Genomic DNA, 20711 nt, shown 5'->3' with positions numbered 1-20711 from the left:
GGGGAACCCGCCCCAGCCCCCCACAAGCACAATGGGGAACCCGTTCCCCGGCACTGAGCACAAAGGGGAGACCCCCCCCCCCAAGCACAATGGGGAACCCGCTCCCCGGCACTGAGCACAAAGGGGGACCCGCCCCAGCCCCCCACAAGCACAATGGCCCAGCCAGGCGCTGGCCCGCAGGGTCTGGCCGTAAGTGGCTTTGCCCGTGGCAGCGGGGGGCCAGGAGCGCCAGGGTCACTGGCCCGTCATTCCAGGGCAGGGGGGCTGCCAGCCAGGTCCCCGGGAAACGCAGCGAGCAGCAAAGGCCCTGGCCAGGAGCCCTCCCCACGCTGGCGGCACCCAGGCGGCCGCCCCGGGAGGACACAAACCCGGGGAGAGACAGGCCACCCCCTGGATCGTCACTGGCTACAACCGCCAATGCGGTGGCAGGGAGTGCCCAGCGTCCCACCCCCAGGGGGGGCACTGCCCTGGACAGGAGGAGGCGGGGTGATGTGGAGAAGCTCCCCCCCCCCCCCCCCCCCAAAGAGGCTGCTAGGCCAGGAAACAGAGCCCCACCCAGGGCAGCAGTGAGGCACGGCCCAGGGTGCCATCCTATGCGCAGCAAGGAATCTGTGGGGAACCCCCGTGGGGCCAGGGGCACGACCAATGGCTGGGCTGGGCAGCAGCCACCTCTGAGCCTGGGTGAGGTTCCCCATTGCTATGGGGCAGGGGAGCAGAAAAGAGCCAGACACCAGAGCCAGCAAAATCCTCCAGCGTGTTAGAGCGCCAGGCAGTGCGTCAGACAGGACGGGGGTGAGGGACACAGTAGAGATGGTGTCAGCGGTGGGATCCGGGCCCTACCGCAGCAGAGACCACTTGATCTGTTCTTTGGCCGACTGCAGCACCTGGAAAGCACAGAAGGGGGGCAGCTCAGCAGGAGGAGTTGGGGGGCAGATCCTCTTCTCCCCTCCCCTCCCCTCCCCTCCCCTCTAGCGTCCTGCCGGCCTGGCCCCATCCCCCACACCTATGGAGAAAGGACAAAGGTTTGCCAGGCTGGATCCAGCAGGAGACCGGTGGGAGAACAGACAGACCAAGGGATGCCCTCCGCTGCCAACCTGGCCCACAGCCGCCGGCCCCGGGTGGACAGGGAGTGCCCCTGCCCACACTCCTGGGACCCCAGGAGTCTCAATTAACCAGGACAGGCCCTGCCTCACAGTGGGGCAGAGGGCGCTGGATCGGGGATCAGGATCCGTCGTGTGGCTCAGCCCTGCCTGAGCGGGACTCGGCCCCTGCCCGGGCACAGGCAGGGCGCTCTGCCCAGCTGGGCACGCTGCAGTCGAGGGCTTCGGCCGGCGAGCGGCTGGCCCATCAGAAGGGAAGAGCAGCCCCAGGCAGGAGCATGCGGGGCAGCCCCCACCGGCTCTGGGAAGGGGTCAGGAGGGAATCCCGCATAGTCCACAGAGCCCACTAGGGGGCGCTGGGGTCTGTAGGGAAACCAGGGGGGCAGATCCCAGCGGGCCGGGCAGGGCCTGGCTCCCCAACACGAGCAGGGGATGGGACAGACACAGGCCTGCGAGCTGGAGGGACGTACCTGAGAGACTGTCTGCTCCGTCAGGGGGACGTCTTCGCCCTGCAACAGACACGCCATGGGGCAGCCCCTCCGGCTCCCGGCACGGGGGCACCGCGCTCACGCCCCCAGCGCTGGGAGGGGGCTGCCCTGTCCCCCAAAGGCCTCCGAGAGCTGCCCTGCAACCTCCCCCTACGCAGCAGGGTGGGCACCTTCAATGGCTCACGGGCCCCGCCCCATCGTAACCCCCCGGCCCCTTTCAGTGGCTCCCTGCCGGCTGCCGCGGCTCCGCCAGCACAAAGTGGGGGGCCACTGCCCTCACCCCATGCCAGGGCCCTAGGAGGCACAGGCCCCCTCCCTCCTCCGGCCCAGCCTGCTTAGCAGCCACGCCCGCCCTGGGGGCTGGAAGGCAGGAGCTGGCTCTGGGGGGCTGCCCAGGAGACGGGCAGGGGCACAGCAGGGGGGACACTGTGCCCTGAGGGCTCCCGCTGCCCCTCCCAGGGCCAGGCCATTCCGGGGAGCAGGGCCCCCACGGCGTTCTCGGGGTGCCCATCCGGGGCAGAATGGGCAGCTGGCATGGCGACGGGCTGCGGGGTATCAAACAGGGACAAAAGTGGGGCTGTCCGCCCATGGGGGGAGGGCGCTCGGGGGGGGCTGTCTGCAGGGGGAGGTGGTGGGCGCTCGGAGGGGGCGGGGCTGTCCACAGGGGGGGCGAGCTCGGAGGGGGTGGGTCTGTCCACGGGGGGGGGGGCTCGGAGGGGGCAGGGCTGTCCACGGGGGGGCGCGCGCTCGGAGGGGGCGGGGCTGTCCACGGGGGGGGGGGCGCGCGCTCGGCGGGGGCGGGGCTGTCCGCCGGGGGGGGCGCGCTCGGAGGGGGCGGGGCTGTCCACGGGGGGGGGGGGCGCGCGCTCGGCGGGGGCGGGGCTGTCCGCCGGGGGGGCGCGCTCGGAGGGGGCGGGGCTGTCCACGGGGGGGCGCGCGCTCGGAAGGGGCGGGGCTGTCCGCCGGGGGGGCGCGTGCTCGGCGGGGGCGGGGCTGTCCGCCGGGGGGGGGCGCGCTCGGAGGGGGCGGGGCTGTCCACGGGGGGGGGGGGCGCGCGCTCGGAAGGGGCGGGGCTGTCCGCCGGGGGGAGCCGGGTGCCACTCACTTACCCGCACGGCCACTCGGTGCACCACCTGCTGGGGGTCGCTCTCCAGGATGACGCTGAGGGAGGAGCACGCAGCCCGGTAAGCCTGTGCCCAGACAGAAGCCCCTGCCCGCGGGGCCCATGGGGGCAGATCCCGCCCGGTGCCGCACCAATGGCCCCGCCTGGGGAAGCTGGGGGGTTTCTCACCCCCCAGGTCCCAGTGCAACTCGGAGCAGCCCCCAACTGCCCATCTGGCACAAAGCGGGGCTCCCAGGGAGCCGGGGGCACTGAGCAGTGGGGCTGGGACGGGGCTTGCAGAGGGGCTGGGTGTCTGGGCAGCCAGGCCCTTGGGAATGTGGACCGGACAATTTGCCCGGGGCTCTCAGGGGCTGGCAAGATGGGCCCCAGACAGCCTGGGGGCAGGGAGGACGGTGCAGCCCGGGGTCCCCTGGCGGGAGCAGGACCCTCACGTCCTACGGGCATTGGGGGGGGATACAGGTGCTCACCCCCCATCCACGATCTCATCCACAGCCAGGAAGAGTCCCTCCATGTTGTCCAGCAGGGCGCGTTTCTCCACGTTCTTCCTGCGAGACAGACCTGCCCGGTCAGGCCGAGGGCCAGCTCCCCCCTGCTCCGTGGGGGGGGGCTGCCTGGCTCCGTGGGGGGGGCTGCCTGGCTCCGTGGGGGGGGCCGCCCAGCGACACGGACCAGGAACCCGCCGGGTGATGCTCTCAGCCGGGCCGGGAGAGGAGCCAACAGCGTCCCCTGGGCCGGGCACGTGGCTCCTGAGCCTCCGGGACAGCAGGGACGAGGACTGGCCCGGTAGGCCCCTCCCTGGCCTTTGCGCCGAGGCGGGAGAGCGGGCGCTGGGCCCGTGAGGTCAGGCCGCCTGGCGCGAGCCCTCAAGTGCTGACCCGCCGGGTGGGCGCTGTTTGTACAATGCTGCCAGTCAGCTCTCCAGCCCCCCCATCTCCAGCCCCCCTCCCCCGGGTCCCCTCTCCAGCCCCCCCGTCTCCAGCCCTCCTCTCCCGGGTCCCCTCTCCAGCTCCCCCACCCCCATCTCCAGCCCCCCTCCGGGTCCCCTCTCCAGCCCCCCCCGTCTCCAGCCCTCCTCTCCCGGGTCCCGTCTCCAGCTCCCCCACCCCCATCTCCAGCCCCCCTCCGGGTCCCCTCTCTAGCCCCCCCCCCATCTCCCCACACCTGTCAGCTGGGGAACACGGCAGGAACTCTGGTCTCGTCCGTCCCATTCTCAGTGGGGCTGCCGATCCCGCCAGGGACCGGGGCCCCCCCGGCTCATCCCCCTGCTGGGCTGGCAGCTCGCCGGGCCCTGCACAGCTCCCCTGCCCCAGAAAGATCCCCCTTGCTGGCGTCGAGGGGCGGGCGAGGAGCCGTCGGGGGGAGAGGAGGGGAGGGGCGCTGGCAGGATCGTGCCCAAGAGCTTCGGCGGCTGCTCTGGTGGGACCGGCCGTTTCTCCTGGGCCTGTCGGGACCTCGCCCACAGCCCGGTGCCCAGACACATCCAGCCAGGCCCGAGGGGTCTGGAGACTCGGGGCCGGGAGCTGACCCCCAACGGCAGGCCTTTGGGAGTCACCTCGTCCTGGCTCAGCTCTTACCTTGCAGCCCATCCCCATGGCATCTGGGCACCTGCCCTGCCGAATCAGCAGCCCCATGCCAGTGCCCCGCCCACTGGGGCGGCTTCCAGCAGCACGCTGAGCCCCTGGCTCCCTGCCCCAGAGCCCTGGACAGCTCCAGGCTGGCCAGCCCCCCCCACCCCCTCTGGGCACCCCCCGCCCCCGGCCTTACCTCAGCATCTGGCTGAGCGAGTCGAAGAGGCAGTTCAGCACGGCCATGAGCATCAGCTGCAAGCGGAGAGACGCAGGTCAGGGAGGGCGGCGCCCCCCGCAGGCCAAGCCCCCGGCCAGCCGCCAAGCCGGGCCCCGGGGGGGGGGGGGGGGGGCCCTGGTGGGCACCGGCTGGAGATGGGCAGGCGGGGGCCCGGCAGGGCATCATCACTGCTCAGACAGGGGCTGAGGTGGCCTTGATGTGCAAAGGGGCCCAATGCCCACTGGGTACAACGGGGGTGGGGCACAGGAGGGGCTGCTGGGGGGCGGAGCTCAGGGTAAGCTCCCCACGTGAAAGGGGGCCCCGTGCAGGCAGCCCCCCACGCCTGGAGGCCCAGGGTCAAGCAGCGCCCCTGGGAAACCGCGTGGGAGCCAGCACCCGGCTCCCTGTAGGCACAGAGCCTCTGCCCCCCCCCCCCCCGGCGGGCCTGGCCGGGCACCTCGTTCTCGTAGGAGCTGCCGATGACGTAGAAGTAGAGGTCGATGCTGCTCTTGTAGACCACGGTCAGCCCCTCCAGCAGGGCGATCTCGCCTGGGGGACAGGCCGGGCGTGAGGGCAGGGCCCCGAGCAAGCGCCCCATCGAGTCCCGCCCCCGCCCCGCCCCCCGTGCTACTGCGATCCCACACGCCCACAGCGGCCAGCCCAGCCCACGGGCCCCGGTCACAGGTCTGCCCTCAGAGAGGGGCCCGGGGCCCCCCGGGACCCAGCGCACGGTGTCCGAACCGGCCCCCCCCCGGGACCCAGCGCACGGTGTCCGAACCGGCCCCCCCCGGGACCCGGCGCACGGTGTCCGAACCGGCCCCCCGGGACCCGGCGCACGGTGTCCGAACCGGCCCCCCGGGACCCGGCGCACGGTGTCCGAACCGGCCCCCCGGGACCCGGCGCACGGTGTCCGAACCGGCCCCCCCGGGACCCGGCGCACGGTGTCCGAACCGGCCCCCCCGGGACCCGGCGCACGGTGTCCGAACCGGCCCCCCCGGGACCCGGCACACGGTGTCTGAACCGGCCCCCCCCCGGGACCCAGCGCACGGCGTCCGAACCGGCCCCCCCCCCCGGGACCCAGCGCACGGCGTCCGAACCGGCCCCCCCCCCGGGACCCAGCGCACGGCGTCCGAACCGGCCCCCCCCCCGGGACCCAGCGCACGGGGTCTGAACCGGCCCCCCCGGGACCCAGCGCACGGCGTCCGAACCGGCCCCCCCCCCCGGGACCCAGCGCACGGTGTCTGAACCGGCCCCCCCGGGACCCAGCGCACGGCGTCCGAACCGGCCCCCCCCCCGGGACCCAGCGCACGGTGTCTGAACCGGCCCCCCCCCGGGACCCAGCGCACGGTGTCTGAACCGGCCCCCCCCCCGGGACCCAGCGCACGGCGTCCGAACCGGCCCCCCCCCCGGGACCCAGCGCACGGTGTCTGAACCGGCCCCCCCGGGACCCAGCGCACGGTGTCTGAACCGGCCCCCCCGGGACCCAGAGCACGGTGTCTGAACCGGCCCCCCCGGGACCCAGCGCACGGTGTCTGAACCGACCCCCCCTTGGCACCCCTGGGACCCAGCGCACGGTGTCTGAACTGGCCCCCCCTTGGCACCCCTGGGACCCAGCGCACAGTGTCTGACCTCCACGTGGAGCCCCTGGGACACAGAGCAGTGTCCCCTCCCCCCCCCCCGTGAGCCCCTGGGACCGAGGAACCGTCCCCCCCACTGCAGCGTCCATGAATCAGGCAGCCCCCCGTCTCCCCCAGGACCCCACGAGCCTCCCCCCGCCCGGCCGGCCCGTACTGTCCGTCCGGTGGGTCTTGTTGAAGATGTTCTTCTCGAAGGCTTTCTGCTCCTTGGGGGTGGGGTACGTGTCGTCGTAGTACTGTGGGGAGAGGCGCGGCATCACGCTGCCCTGGCTCAGCCCCCGCGCCCGGCCAGCGCCAGCCTGGCCCCCCGTCGACTCCCAGCGCTGGGGGTGGGCACCGGACGGAGGGGAACGGGCAGAGCTGCCGGGGGCTGCGGGTCAGGACTGAGGGGAGTTTGCTGGGCCCTGAGTCTGGTTCCAGAACCGCTCCTCTCACGCCCCCCATTCCCGAGAATCCCAGGTCCCTGCTCGGGGTACAGTCGGGGGCGTCCCTGGGGCCCAGAGCCCTGCCCCTCCCCACTGTCCCCAGGGCCATGCCCCTGCCCCCCCCTCCCCGGCATCCCCAGGGCACGGCCTCTGCCCCCCCCGAGCATCCCCGTGGCCCAGAGCCCGGCCACTGCCCCCCCCAGTGTCCCCGGGGCCCAGAGCCCAGCCCCTCCCCACTGTCCCCAGGGCCCTGCCCCCACCCCGCCCTCCCACGCACCCCGTGGCCGGCCGGCACCCACCTTGGCGAAGAGGCGGTCGCCATCGTTGTCGAGGATGAGGACGGCTTTCACCGTGTACAGCGACGGCTCCTGCAGAGACAGGCCCAGTCACTGCCCGGCCCCACCCAGCCCTGCCGCTCCCGCCCCCCTCCCTGCCCGGCGAGAGCGCAGCCGGACGGGGCCGCCGGGCCAGGCCCCTCAGCGCCAGGAGCCCACGGCCACAGGGGGCAGGCGCTGCGGCCTCAGGGCTAGGCCCAAGGCAGAAATGGCCCACGGCGTGCACAAGCCGGGAGCCCCACTCCTGTGGGGGGCGGGGGGGCCGCCCCAGGGCAGGGATCTCGGCACAGCACCGACCCCAGCCCAGGGCAGCAGGGCTCGAAACCCCCTCTCCCCCCCGTCGGCTGTCCTCAGCCGGCACCCCAGATGTGGACGCAGTCCCCGGGGGGGGTCTCCACACAGGGCCGGGCTTACCCCTCCCCGCGGGGGACGAACCCCCCTCGCCTGGCCCACACAGACCCTGCCTCCCTGGCACCTCTCACCCTACCCAGGGGCTTGCAGAGCAAGGCAGCCCCAGCTGCACCGGGGTGCTTCTGTAACCTGCCCCCGCCACTGTCTGCCCCCCCCCCCCACACACACACCTCCCCAGACAGGGCCAGTGCCCGACCCCCAATGCCAGCCAGGCCTGCAGGCCCTAGCACCGGGCAGCTCCCTGCTCCGACCCCCCTGCAGCCCCCTGCCTCAGCCAGCTGGGCCCAGCTACCGACAAGCTGGCGCGTCGGTGGGTATAAATAACCGGCTGCTATCGGGCGAGCCAGCTTCCTGCACTGCCCACCCCGGCCAGCCGCAGCCTGACAGCTGCCAAGATGAGGCTGTGGAGTCTAGTGGTTGGAGCAGGGGGCTGGGAGCCAGGACTCAGGGGGTCAAGTCCTGGCCGTGCCGTGCAGTCAGAGGAGGCGCAGGCGCTATGTGTGCCGGGGAGAGTCGGCTCCTCTGAGCAGGGAGGGCTGGGGGCCACGGTCCCTCCGGGCCAGGCGCAGAGGCCACGAAGGAGGCAGTAGAGAGCTGGGGTAATGGCGGCTCCGTGCCCCAGGGTGGGGCCAGGGCCCGGGGGGAGCACTAGGGGCTCTGGACTCCTCAGGGCCGGGACAAGGGGTTTGGAGAGCGCCTGTCCCCACAGGGATCCCTGAGCATAGGGCCTGGGGGAGCTGCCCCGGCCACGAGGGCAGCTCCCAGCCCAGAGGGCACCGGCTCAGCCCCCAGGCTCCTGGCGCCCCACAGCGGCTCCTCCCCACCCCGGTCCGGCTCACGGCAAGTCCCTGCCCACCCAGGCTGGCCCCGTGACGGCAGCCCCGGCCTGCTGGGCCCTGACGACAGCCGGGGGGGGGGGCAGCGCGCCAGCCCGGCACAGCCTGGGGGATCAGACGAGAAGAGGCCCAGGCCTGCAGGCCCCTCCAAGCCAGGCAGCCACAAGGTCGAATTTACACGGGCGGGGCGGGGGCAGGGGATCAGCTCCTGGGCCCCAGGCAGGGGAGCAGCCTTGGCAGGGCTCAGGCTGGCACCCCGAAGTCGCCCAACCCGCTGGGGCAGGGCTAAGGGCCTGGGGCCTGGCAGCATCTGCGCTTCCAGCCCCCCAGAGCAGGAGACAGCGGTCGCCTGGGGCCAGGCCGGGCCTCCCCAGCTGTCACGGTGAAGGGGCTGCGGGGGGCTGCAGTGGCCGTATCAGGCTGTCTAAGCCCCAGCCAGCCTGCGGCAGAGCCCCCGTGGGCCAGGACCCCCCCGGCGAGGGCTGCAGAGCACGCGAGGGGGTGGGGGGCCCAGGAGACAGACGCTAAGAAGCTCTCGAGACAAAGTTCTGTGATGCACTGACCCCTCGTAGCCACGGCCGGAGTGTAACACAGAACTTCACCTCAAACGCTGCGGCTCCGCATCGGGGCACGGGCCCCCCAGGCCCCCGGCCAGGCCACGGGGCAGGAACCCACCCGCCTGTGGGTCAGGGGCGGGCAAGGCACTTCCCAGCGGGGCCCGGTAACCTCCCCTGCAGCTGAGACTCTGCCAAGGAGAACCGGCCCCTGGGGGAGGCTGCCAGGGCCTGCCCCACATGCAGCCAATCGCCCGGGATGCCCTCTGCCCTCCATCGAGGCCGCCAGTGCCCAGCACAGTCCAGGATCGGGCCCCCGACTGGCTTCCCTGGGGCACAGCATGGCAGGGCCCCGTCTCTGCGACCCCAAGGGCCCCTCCCCAGAGTGGCTCCTCCTTGTGTCTCCAGGGGCAGGGGGAGAGGACAGGAGCCTGGCTTCTCGGGAGGGGGCTCCCCCCGGAGCCAAGCACGGCCGAGGCGGCAGGGAATGGGCCAGATCCTGCGGCCCCTGCCCTCAGGAAGGGCCCCGTCAGAAAGCCGGGCTCAGCCCCAGCCCCGAATCCAAACCACGGGCTGAACCTGCCAGGAGCAACCAAGCCATGGGGGGAGGGTCCTCCTTTTGTGGGGCACCCTAAGGGTCTGACTGGGGGGCGCACAACCTGAGGCCCAATGCTCAGAGGCACCAGGCACCCGCTGCCCCCCCGGACAGCACCGCAAGTGACCAGTGACTCTTCTGGGCTTGTCACCATGGGGAGTCAATCCCATTAACGCAGCGTGTGGACGCTCTCGCTCCGGGCTAAGGGGGCCTTACTCCGAATTCGCTTAATCCCCCCCAGCGCGTGAGGGGTTAAACTGCCCTTCCTCCACTAACCAGCGCACAGAATCAACGTGGCCGGATGGGATTTGCAGACGCACTTTGCTTTATTCAAGCCCACGCCGGCCCGTAACTGCATCCCGTCCCGGTCCGGAGATTCCCCTCCAAGGCGGGGCTCAGCTGGATGGGCAGCCCTGCAGATCTAGGTTCCCCTCCAAGCCCTGCCCCCCAGACGGCTCACCCTCAACTGGACCCAGCCTCTCTAGAGGCGGCGAAGGGGACCGACCCGGAGGGCAGGGCTACACAATCCAAAGGAAGCAGCTTGAAAAGCCACAAGCTTCTTTGGCACCTGGCTTGTAACTCTCAGTAGCCTGGCAAGCTAGAGGGAAAAGCGCTGCCTCTCCCCCTCCCAGCCCCTCTGCGCGGAAAGGAGACGCAAGCCCGGCAGAGAAAGCCAGAGGATTTTACACGGCTCCGGAGCCAGGCTGCACTGCGGAGCACAGCGAAGCAACCCACGTTTTAAAGCTGTAACACGCGCTTCTGGGGCAGAGGGCCCGGCGGGCGGGACGCTGCGGCCTGGTCTCTCTGGAGGCTTTTGGTTTGGGCCGAGGGCCGTGTCAAGCCAACAAGACGCCCCGCGTTGGGGCACACACGGGGCTGACGGTGTCATTCAAACGTGTCAATAAATGAGACTTCAGCCAATGCAAGCGGGCGCTCGGCCGTCCAGCACGCAAACAGTAGCTGTGCCACAGCCGGTTCTCGCTGCCAGGACCCGAACTAGGGCACGGGGCCAGAGGAGAGATGCACGCAGCCAAGCACTGTGGCTCGGACTTTAGTATTATTAGCAGCAAAGGCGACTAGGGAATCTGTCTGCAGACAAAGGAGAGAGGCAGGGAGCTGCGGGCAGCAAGACAGAAGGGCACTTTAGACCAGGTGTCGGCAGCCTCAGTAGGCCTCCGACCGCTTTACAAAGAAAGATGGCGACAGCAGCGGAAACTGAGGCAGGGACGTCACGTCCAGCAGCTGGCCAGTGGCAGAGCTGGGAACAGAAGCCAGGAGCCCTGACTCGCCAACAAAAAATACGGGCAAGCAAGTAGCAGGGCTTCCCGGATCACCCAGCCGGCTACTTGGCTGGGAAGGAATCGTACCCACAGAACGACTTCACCCTTCAGAACAACCCTCCGGACGGCTGGGCTCTGGGGTACAAGGTAATAAAAGCTTGAGGCCGGGGATGTTTCTGCGCCAAGACATGGCAGGTTCACCTTCCCGGCCCTCGAACAGCTGCTGGCCCAGACACACAAAGCCCACAGAGGTTTTCACTCCCCTAGATTCATCCCCCAACCCTGGCTCCAGCCCCACGGATCCCTCCCCAGACCAGAGCTGCCCTGAAGGGTTTAACAGAGCTGCCCCTCCCCCATCAGCCCTGCCCCTCCCTCCATCTCCCCCCCCCCCGGGGCTGTGCCCCTCCCCCATCAGCAGCGACCCCTCCCCCCATCTCCCCCCCCCCCGGGGCTGTGCCCCTCCCCCATCAGCAGCGACCCCTCCCCCCATCTCCCCCCCCCCGGGGCTGTGCCCCTCCCCCATCAGCAGCGACCCCTCCCCCCATCTCCCCCCCCCCGGGGCTGTGCCCCTCCCCCATCAGCAGCGACCCCTCCCCCCATCTCTCCCCCCCGGGGCTGTGCCCCTCCCCCATCAGCAGCGACCCCTCCCCCCATCTCCCCCCCCCCCGGGGCTGTGCCCCTCCCCCTTCAGCAGCGACCCCTCCCCCCATCTCCCCCCCCCAGGGCTGTGCCCCTCCCCCCATCTCCCCCCCTCGGGGCTGTGCCCCTCCCCCATCAGCAGCGACCCCTCCCCAATCTCCCCCCCCGGGGCTGTGCCCCTCCCCCTTCAGCCCCCCCCGGCGGCGCCCGCTCCCCCGGCCCGCTCCTACCAGGATCAGCGCCTCCATCTTGCCCTCCGCGATGCCTACGTGGAGCCGGAGCGACAGGGGCCGCGCGCCATTGGTTACTCGCCCGCCAATCGCAGCTCGGGGCCCCGCCCCCTTCCGCATTCTAACTGCTCATTGGCTGGCGACCCTATCCCGGCCAGCCAACCAGAAAGTGGCTTCCAATAAGTGGGCGGGGCCCGCTGGGCCCCGCCCCACCGCCCTCGGAGAGCGTGTTCGGCGATTGGAAGGCGCCCCTGTCGGTCACTCGCTCCGCCCCCGCCGCAGCGCCGGGAGGGCGGGCTAGTTCCCACGGCGACCAGCGAAGCGGTGACGTCAGGCCCCTCGCCGGCACGTCACATGACCGGAAGCAGCCCCGACCCGCCTTCATGGGGGTCATGACCCTGAGGGCAGGGGGAGGAGTCATGCTGGTGGGCGGGGCCAGTCATTCCCCTCCCCCCCGCAGGCCAATGGCTCCCCCTGGGGGTGTGCACCCATGTGACCTCCATATGTCACCCCCCCCACCCCGTGCCTCAGTTTCCCCGCTAGCCCCACGGGGGCACATGGCCCAGGCATGGGGGGGGGCCCCTGACCCGCGCCCCGACACCCCCCAGCAGGGCCCAGGGCCTTGGGCTGAGGAGCGTCGCCCGGGCTGCAGGGGTCCGGAGAGCGGGGGGCTAAGGCAGCCCCCGGCCTGGCCTGGCTCCTGGGGTGGGGGGAGCACACGGGGCTCCCTGCCCCGAGCACTCGCCCCGCACTCCCGCCGGCCGGGAACCTGCTGCCTGTCTGCAGTGCACCGGGGGCTGAGGCAGCGTCCTGCTCCGCCTGGCCCCTCACACCGGGCTGCGCCCCAGACGCAGCCGGCAGCGGGTTCCCGGCCCGTGGGAGTGGAGTCCCCTCCTGCCCCACAAAGCTCCCCACCTCGGCCCCAGCCACACTACGTTGGGTCACGCGCATCCGCAATTTTTTCCAAACTGGGTCACGAGGGGAAAAGTGTGAAATCCCCCCCCCCCTCCCGGGGGTTACACTTGCCCCAGCTCCAGCTTCTGCTGCACTTTGGAGCAAGAGGGGGAGTGCTGGGCCCTGCAGCTGTGATGCAGCAGCAGACAACGCTGCCTGGGGAGAGGGACCCCGCCCCTAGCGAGAGGGCAGCTCCTGAAGCCGAGGGACGGGGGCTCAGCTGGGGAGGAGGCAGTTGGAAAGAGGTTCGGAAAGAAGGAGGTAACAAGAGGTGGGCTCTGCTAGAGGAAGCCGAGCTGTGTGGAGCACCCGGCAGAGAGGGGCAGAAAGCGTATGACAGGCCAGGCTGCCCCTCGGGACTCAGAGGAAATCCAGTCTGGCTCCCTGGCTACAGGGGTGAACCCCTCTGAAAGGGGGCTGGGCGGAGCAGCCGTGCACAGAAGGAGCAATAAGGCCCAGAGGGGAAGCTAGACTCTGCAGCCGGGCGGATCTTCTCGCTGTGCCGGAGACGGATTTCTTTTATTATTATGGTCACCGGCACTTTATTTTGTTCCTTAACAAATAAGGCTCTGCAGCCAGGGAGGTTGAGGTCGGACATGAGGAAAATCTTCCCACCTGTCCGGGGGGTGAAACGCTGGAATCAGTTGCCTGGGGAGGTCGTGGAATCTCCCTCCCTGGAGATATCTAAGAGCAGAGTGGACAGACGCCTGCCAGGGATGATCTAGACGGTGCTGGGTCCTGCCGTGAGGGCGGGGGACTGGACTTGACGTCTCAAGGTCCCTTCCCCTCCTAGGATTCTTCCCTGGCTGCAGCCGTGCGGTGGGACGCCATCCTGGGACTGCTCCAGCTCTGGGCTAGCTGGTGCAGCCGAGGCGTGGCTCAGCTGGCTGACTGGGTTTGGTCTGGGGCGGCAGTGACATGGGCGGGGGGTGCATAGAGCAGAGGCCAGGGATGAACTGGAGATGCCCTGTGCACTGAGAGACCTCTCACCCCTCCTGGAAATCCGCTGAATCCTGTCTCAGGCCTGGCTCCGGCCTATGCCTGGTTGGACGGCAGCAGGTGGGGGCAGTGAGAGACCAAGCCACACTCCGGTTACACCCTGGGAAGAGCAAAAGCAACCCCCCCCCCCGCAGGGCCACTCCCCACAACATCCCCCCAAGGAGGTGCCACTCTGTGCAGCTGGTCCTGCCCCCCCCTTGGGCTCCGTGTGCCACGGGCAGCGTGGTGCAGGGAGCGGAACTGAAAGAGAAAGTGGAGCTGGGCCAGGCAGACGCTGTGCCAAGGTCGTGTTTGTATTTCCTGGCGGTGCCCATGGGGAGGCGGGACGTGGGGGGGGGGGGGCAGGTCTCCTGGCTTCTCTTGCTGGCTCTGGGGAGGGGCTGGGGTGTAGGGAGTTAGAGGGGAGCTGGGGTTCTCTGTCTTGCTTTACCACCGGCTCACTGGCTGCTCCTGGGGGCAAGGCGTCCATTCCCAGCCTGCCCTGCCCTGTTGTGGGGCGTTGGGCCGGGCCCCGACTGGTCTCACTGCAACCCTGCGAGGGGGGGGGGAGGGCCGGGAGCCGGGGGAAACCCCAGCCCCTGGGCCCTGCGCAGGTGGCAGGCTGATTGGGCTTCTCCACCGCGGACCCGTGACTCAGCAAAGCAAAAGCAAAAGCAAGAGCCCTGTCCGGCAGCAGAGGAGGTGAGTGATGGGGAGGAGGGGTGGGGGAGGAGACGGTCTGTCTGCCTCCGGGACCCATGCCCCCCCCCGAGTCAATGCCCCAGGAGCCTGGCAGCCGGGCAGTGCTGGCTCTGTGCCCCCGGCCTCACCTCTGTGGTCCCAGTCGCTGGGGCTCTGGGGGACTCGGCTTTGGGGGGGACTGCAGATTGGAGAATCGGGGCAGCTTCCCTCTATAATAAGCCGAGCACGGGGGAAAGAGGGGCAGGAGGCCAGGCCAGGGGACTGGCTCGCAGGACACCTGGGTTCCTCTGCCAGCCCCACCACGGATCTGCTGGCCGAGCCCCTGCCTTGGCCCGGAGCCTCAATTTCCCCATCTGCAAATTGGGGGTGATTCCCCTACCCCCGGTGCTGGAATCCTAGGGGAGTCCTCCCATGATCAGGCGTGAGCTGCTCCAGAGTCGGGGCCAACACTGACCCACCCCCCGGACCAGTTCCCTGACCTTGGGGGTAGCATCCCCCTTCAGATCCTTCCAGCGCCCTGCCAGCCTGTGGCCCCCCAGAAAGCTGAACCCCAGACCCAGTCTGGCCCCAGCTCTGGCCTGATTCTCCCCCCCTTAGGGCCTGACCCTGATGGCGGAGAAGCCCAAGCGCCGCCGTCTCGGCTTGGCCCAGCACCCCCTGCTGCTCGCGCCGGAGCCCCAGGGGCTGGGCCGGGGCGGGCAGGTGCTGGAGTTGGCCGGCCCGGAGGAGGTCCACGTCCACCAGCGAGACGGCGTCCTGATCTGCGATGACTTCCTGCTGGGGCAGTGCCCGGCGGGGGGCCGCTGCCTGCGCCACCACACCCCCAAGCCCTTCCACTGGCAGGTGCGGCGCCAGGCGGACGGGGTGTGGCTCAGCGTGGGCCCCGCCGCCCAGCAGCTCCTGGAGAAGCTCTACTGCAGCCCCAGCCACCGCGAGGTGCAGCTGCTGGACAAGTAGGTGGCTGGGGGGACGTGGCCCGGCAGGCGGGAGAGGTGGGTGCGTCGCCCAGATGCTCGCTGCCAGCGTGGGGGGGGGGGGTGTCCCTCAGTGACAGCTCTCCTGCTTCCCCCCCAGGCCAGGCTCGTCCTGGACCCTCGACCTCAACTCCATGGAGCTGACGCCCCACCAGCTCTACGACCGCGTCCGGCGCCTCTCCAACACCAGCGACCCCAGCCGCAACCCCTACTTCCCCGTGGAGTGGCAGGTGTACTGGGAGGAGTGGGGCCAGTGGCTCGTGTACGAGGAGGTGAGGGAAGGGGGGGATCCCAGGAGAGGGGCGGGGGAGAAAAGAAAGGCCTGTGTGGTCTGGTGTGAAGAGCAGCGTGGCTGGAGGGGGGGTGTGGCTGAGGGGAGCAGGACAAAGCAGCAGGCAGGGAGCAGGTGTGTGGCCCGGGGAGCAGCGTGGCTGGAGCGGATACGTGGCCGGGGGAGCAGCGTGGCTGGAGCGGATACGTGGCCGGGGGAGCAGTGGGCTGGAGCGGATACGTGGCCGGGGGAGCAGTGGGCTGGAGCGGATACGTGGCCGGGGGAGCAGTGGGCTGGAGCGGATACGTGGCCGGGGGAGCAGCGTGGCTGGAGCGGATACGTGGCCGGGGGAGCAGCGTGGCTGGAGCGGATACGTGACCGGGGGAGCAGTGGGCTGGAGCGGATACGTGGCCGGGGGAGCAGCGTGGCTGGAGCGGATACGTGGCCGGGGGAGCAGTGGGCTGGAGCGGATACGTGGCCGGGGGACCAGCGGGCTGGAGCGGATACGTGGCCGGGGGAGTGGCGTGGCCGGGGGACCAGCGGGCTGGAGCAGATACGTGGCCGGGGGAGTGGCGTGGCCGGGGGACCAGCGGGCTGGAGCGGATACGTGGCCGGGGGCGTGGTGTGGCTGGAGCGGATGTCAGCGTGGCCAGGGGAGTGGAATGCCTGGGGGACCAGCGGGCTGGAGCAGATACGTGGCCGGGGGAGCAGTGGGCTGGAGCAGATACGTGGCCGGGGGAGCAGCGTGGCTGGAGCGAATACGTGGCCGGGGGAGCAGCGTGGCTGGAGCGGATACGTGGCCGGGGGAGCAGCGTGGCTGGAACGGATACGTGGCCGGGGGAGCAGGGGGCTGGAGCGGATACGTGGCCGGGGGCGTGGTGTGGCTGGAGCGGATGTCAGTGTGGCCAGGGGAGTGGAATGCCTGGGGGACCAGCGGGCTGGAGCGGATACGTGGCCGGGGGCGTGGTGTGGCTGGAGCGGATGTCAGTGTGGCCAGGGGAGTGGAATGCCTGGGGGACCAGCGGGCTGGAGCGGATACGTGGCCGGGGGAGCAGCGTGGCTGGAGCGGATACGTGGCCGGGGGAGCAGCGTGGCTGGAGCGGATACGTGGCCGGGGGCGTGGTGTGGCTGGAGCGGATGTCAGTGTGGCCAGGGGAGTGGAATGCCTGGGGGACCAGCGGGCTGGAGCAGATACGTGGCCGGGGGAGCGGCGTGGGGGAGCGTGGCCACGGGGCAGCGGGTGACCACGTCTCTCCGTGCCAGCCGGTGCGGTGGGAGCTGCTGGCGGCCTTCGAGAAGGGCATGTGGAACCACGCCTTTGAGCTGGGCGGCCGGCTGTACAACGCGGACCTGAAGATGCTGACCCAGCGCAACCTGCGGACAGGCTTCACCCGCCGCATCCAGCGCCGCCCGCTCTTCCGCCCGCCCTGGGTGCTGGCCCCCCACCTGTGGTGAGTGCCCTGGCCGGGCCCCACCCTGCCTCTGGCCCCAGCACCCTCCCCCACTAGCCTTGCCCCGTGTGTCTTCTCTTGGCAGGACAGGCTCCAGCGCCACCCTCCCTGCCCCCAGCGCCATCCCCGGGGAGGACCCCCAGGACAGCTACTGGGGCCCCTACCCTGCGTCCTGGGTCCCCAAGGCCTCAAGGGGCAACATGTACACGCTGGCCGAGGTGGCCCCGGCAGAGAAGGCCTATCAGACCACGTGCCAGCAGTTCCACGCCACGCTGGCCGAGGACAAGGCGCTGGTGCTGGCCGTCTACCGGGTCCGGAACGACTACCTGTGGCAGAAGTACTGTGGGTAAGGAGGGCTGGGCACGGGTTGTGGGCTTTCCCGTGGTGCCCTTGCTGCTGGCTGATCCGTGTGCGGAATAAGTTTTGCTCCGTGCACCAGTGTGCACGGGGAGGGGCACCACCTAGTCAGCTGGGCGGCACCCGGATCTCTGTCGGTGACCCCCCCACTCCCTCTGTCTCCCTAGCCAGAAGCAGTTCATGGCCCGCGGCCGGCGTGGGCGGAGGCGCCGCTTGGAGATCCACCTCTTCCACGGCACCGTGCCCGACAAAGTGCGGCCCATCTGCGAGATGAACTTTGACCCCCGGGTGTCCGGGGAGAACGGCACGGCGTACGGGCAGGGCAGCTACTTCGCCGCGGCCGCCTCCTACTCCCACGGTTACGCCAGGCCGGGCGAGGCCGGCCTGCGCTACATGTTCCTGGCCAAGGTGCTGGTGGGGCGCTCGGCGCGGGGCACCCCGGCGCTCCGGCGCCCCCCCCCGGCCCGCAACGGCCGCCTCTGGGACTCCTGCACGGACTGCGTGAGGAAGCCCCAGATCTTCGTGATCTTCGACAGCTGCCAGTGCTACCCCTACTTCCTGGTCCGCTACAAGGCGCTGGCAGAGCCCGTGGCCGTGAGCGCGTGAGGGGCGGGCGCCGGGCGGAAATACAGGGCTGTGTCCTTAGCACCCTCCTGCCGTGTTCCTAGCGCGGCCCAGACCGCGGCCTCGCGTCTCAGCCTGGCAGGGCTGGCCCTCGTCTAGGGGGGTTGGCAGCCGTGCAGCGCCGGGGGGGGGCGCGTGGAAAAGCCGGGTGCCCCCGGCACGGCCCAGAAGAGCTGGCTGTGCCCCCCTCCCTTCCCCGGATCTCTGCCCCGCGTCTGAGCTTCAAACCAGACGCCCCAACCCTGCTGGGAGGAGGGGGAAGAGCCCCAGAGAATGAGTCTTGCAGAGCGCGGGAGGATGGGGTCAGATGACAGCCCTGCCCGCCCCCCAGGGCAGCGGAGGGGTCAGCACTGCTGGGAGCTGCTTGTGGCGGGATTGTGGGTCTCACACACCCCTCCCCTACGGTCCTGGCAGTGGGGGTCCCATGGGAGGCGGGGTCCTTGTGGGAAACACCCTTAAAGACTTGCCCTCCGGCTCTGCACCCAGGGTTGTGCCTTGGACACTGGCATCAGCTAAGGCGACCAGTCCCCCTCACGCCGACCCACAGCCCCTGCCCCACAGCTGTGGGCTCTCAGCCCTGTTGGTGCCCCTCACGCCGACCCACAGCCCCTGCCCCACAGCTGTGGGCTCTCAGCCCTGTTGGTGCCCCTCATGCCGACCCACAGCCCCTGCCCCACAGCTGTGGGCTCTCAGCCCTGTCGGTGCCCCTCACGCCGACCCACAGCCCCTGCCCCACAGCTGTGGGCTCTCAGCCCTGTCGGTGCCCCTCACGCCGACCCACAGCCCCTGCCCCACAGCTGTGGGCTCCCAGCCCTGCCAGTCCACCTCAGTCCTGCCCCACAGCCCTTTCCATCCCCCTGAGTCTCCGCCATGTTTTCGCCCCTGTGGGCGGGGGAGAACAGCTAAACCCACGGCTTGGGGCTTGCCACGGGGGCACAAACCTCCATCCGCGGCAGGGAAAACCCGGCACCTCCCGGCGGGCGTGGATCAGCCCGGAGCCGAGGTGGCAGGAGGGTGCCCCCAGGCGCCTGGCTGCCTCATGCCAGCAGGGGGTGCTCTTTGCTTGCAGAAGCCCCCGCCAGGCAGGCTTTCCGCGGGGAAGTGGTACCTAGTGGTTAGAGTGCCGGGATGGGGGGGGCGCTCCTGGGTTCTATTCCCAGCCCTGCCCTGGGGGAGGTGCCCGCAGCACTCAGGGGCTGGAGCTGCCGGGCGGGGTGGGGGCTCTGGCTGCGGCAGGGAAGCGCCGGGTGTCAGGGCTACCGCCCTGCGGCCTCCCAGCCAGTTGCAGAGGAAGCGGGGTGGGCGCTGCCGGGGCGGATACGCTGCAGGGCGCTGATAAAGGTTGCGTTAGGCCGCCCCCCTGCCACCAGGCCGGTTACATAACTCGCCTGGGCTTCTCAGCAGCAGGGCCAGGTGGCGGGTGGGGCAGCTGGACTTGAAGGGGGGGGCCACGTTGCCTGTAAACCCCCCTTCCAACCTGAGCCGCTCCAGGGTGCTGCTCCATGAGGCAGGGCCCAATCCAGTCTGGCAGCCGGACGTGAACCTGGCACCTCGGGGGGAACAGCAGGAGTGGGGGGAGGGGATGCCCCGGGGCTGGGGGAACAGCAGGAGTGGGGGAAGGGAGTGCCCTGGGGCTGGGGGAACAGCAGGAGTGGGGGGGAGGGGATGCCCCGGGGCTGGGGGAACAGCAGGAGTGGGGGAAGGGAGTGCCCCGGGGCTGGGGGAACAGCAGGAGTGGGGGAAGGGAGTGCCCCGGGGCTGGGGGAACAGCAGGAGTGGGGGAAGGGAGTGCCCTGGGGCTGGGGGAACAGCAGGAGTGGGGGGAGGGGATGCCCCAGGGCTGGCCTGTACCCCCCCCCCCCATAGCCCACATTCAGTGACCTAAATGCAGCCACCTCTGGGGTGGGGGGGGGGTGCAGCTGTTTCACTGCGCAGAGTGCAAGGGCCTGACTACCCGGGGGCATAGCCAGTCCCAGCCCAGCAAGGGCTCGGCCAAGCACCCCTGCACCTAGGGGGCTGAGCGACTCCCCAAAGCTGCTGCCGCCCCAGCCCCCTCCTCAGACTACGAGTCCCAGGATCCCCCGGGCAGGCCGGAGGAAAGCCCCCGACCCAGGTTCAGGGCCTGGGGGTTATAAATTGTCCCTCTGGCACAAAACACAGGAGGTGGCCCAGAAACCACAGTTAACGGCCTTCCTGTGTGTGTGCAGGAGGGGGGGTCGCGCCAGGGAGGAAAAACAGCCAGAGCCGGTGAGACCCTCGCAGAGCGTGACAGGCACCAGATGTGCAGCCGTGGCCTTCCCGTGTGCTGCATGTTGTGGATGCCTGCAGCCGTGGCATTCCCGTGTGCAGCCATGGCATTCCCGTGTGCTGCGTCTTGTGGATGCCTGCAGCCGTGGCATTCCCGTGTGCAGCCGTGGCATTCCCGTGTGCTGCGTCTTGTGGATGCCTGCAGCCGTGGCATTCCCGTGTGCAGCCATGGCATTCCCGTGTGCTGCGTCTTGTGGATGCCTGCAGCCATGGCATTCCCGTGTGCTGCGTGTTATAGATGCCTGCAGCCGTGGCCTTCCCGTGTGCTGCATGTTGTGGACTTGTGCAACCGTGGCATTCCCGTGTGCAGCCCTGGCATTCCCGTGTGCTGTGTGTTATGGACGCCTGCAGCCGTGACATTCCTGGTGCTGCATGTAGCAGACATGTGTGGCCGTGGCATTACTGTGGCGTTATGGTGTTCACATGGCTTGCATGTCCCAGGCGTGGGCGGCTGCACTCTCCCCTATTAAGCCATGTGGGGCTGCGTGTTATTTACATGGCCCAGGCAAGCCGCGGCCACATGACACGTGCTGCACAGACGTGCACCCTCATGTCCTACCCATGACGCGCACACACGTGTGCTGAGTGAATTCGGGGCACACGCCAAGGGCTGGGTGGCAGCCGGGGACCAGCATGGGCAGCACAAAAGCTGCCT

At 70.2% G+C, this 20711-nt stretch overlaps 2 protein-coding genes across 3 annotated transcripts; one reads left to right on the top strand and one right to left on the bottom strand.

Annotated features, from left to right (window-relative positions):
• Positions 1-735: 735 nt before the first annotated feature.
• Positions 736-11580, bottom strand: COPZ1 (coat protein complex I subunit zeta 1). Its single transcript, XM_075901653.1, has 9 exons — positions 11439-11580; positions 6858-6926; positions 6288-6369; positions 4954-5045; positions 4476-4531; positions 3179-3256; positions 2698-2749; positions 1571-1609; positions 736-884 (listed from the first exon to the last, which is right to left on the bottom strand). Exons 1-9 carry the CDS (start codon positions 11556-11558, stop codon positions 837-839), a joined length of 636 nt encoding a protein of 211 aa, XP_075757768.1. The 5' UTR covers positions 11559-11580; the 3' UTR covers positions 736-836.
• On the top strand, positions 11579-17778 carry LOC106732470 (protein mono-ADP-ribosyltransferase TIPARP-like). 2 transcript variants are annotated; one of them, XM_075901651.1, is made up of 6 exons: positions 11579-13675; positions 14670-15025; positions 15147-15318; positions 16581-16768; positions 16854-17114; positions 17293-17778. In XM_075901651.1, exons 1-6 carry the CDS (start codon positions 13430-13432, stop codon positions 17729-17731), a joined length of 1662 nt encoding a protein of 553 aa, XP_075757766.1. In that variant the 5' UTR covers positions 11579-13429; the 3' UTR covers positions 17732-17778. The 2 variants fall into 2 exon arrangements, with proteins under 2 accessions (XP_075757766.1, XP_075757767.1); XM_075901652.1 differs by lacking the exon at positions 11579-13675 and adding an exon at positions 13732-14072.
• Positions 17779-20711: the final 2933 nt, after the last annotated feature.

Source organism: Pelodiscus sinensis, chromosome 19 (assembly GCF_049634645.1).
Source record: "Pelodiscus sinensis isolate JC-2024 chromosome 19, ASM4963464v1, whole genome shotgun sequence".
NCBI lineage: Eukaryota > Metazoa > Chordata > Testudines > Trionychidae > Pelodiscus > Pelodiscus sinensis.
The sequence above is the reverse complement of the archived record's forward strand: the minus strand, read 5'-3'. Positions and strand labels throughout refer to the sequence as shown.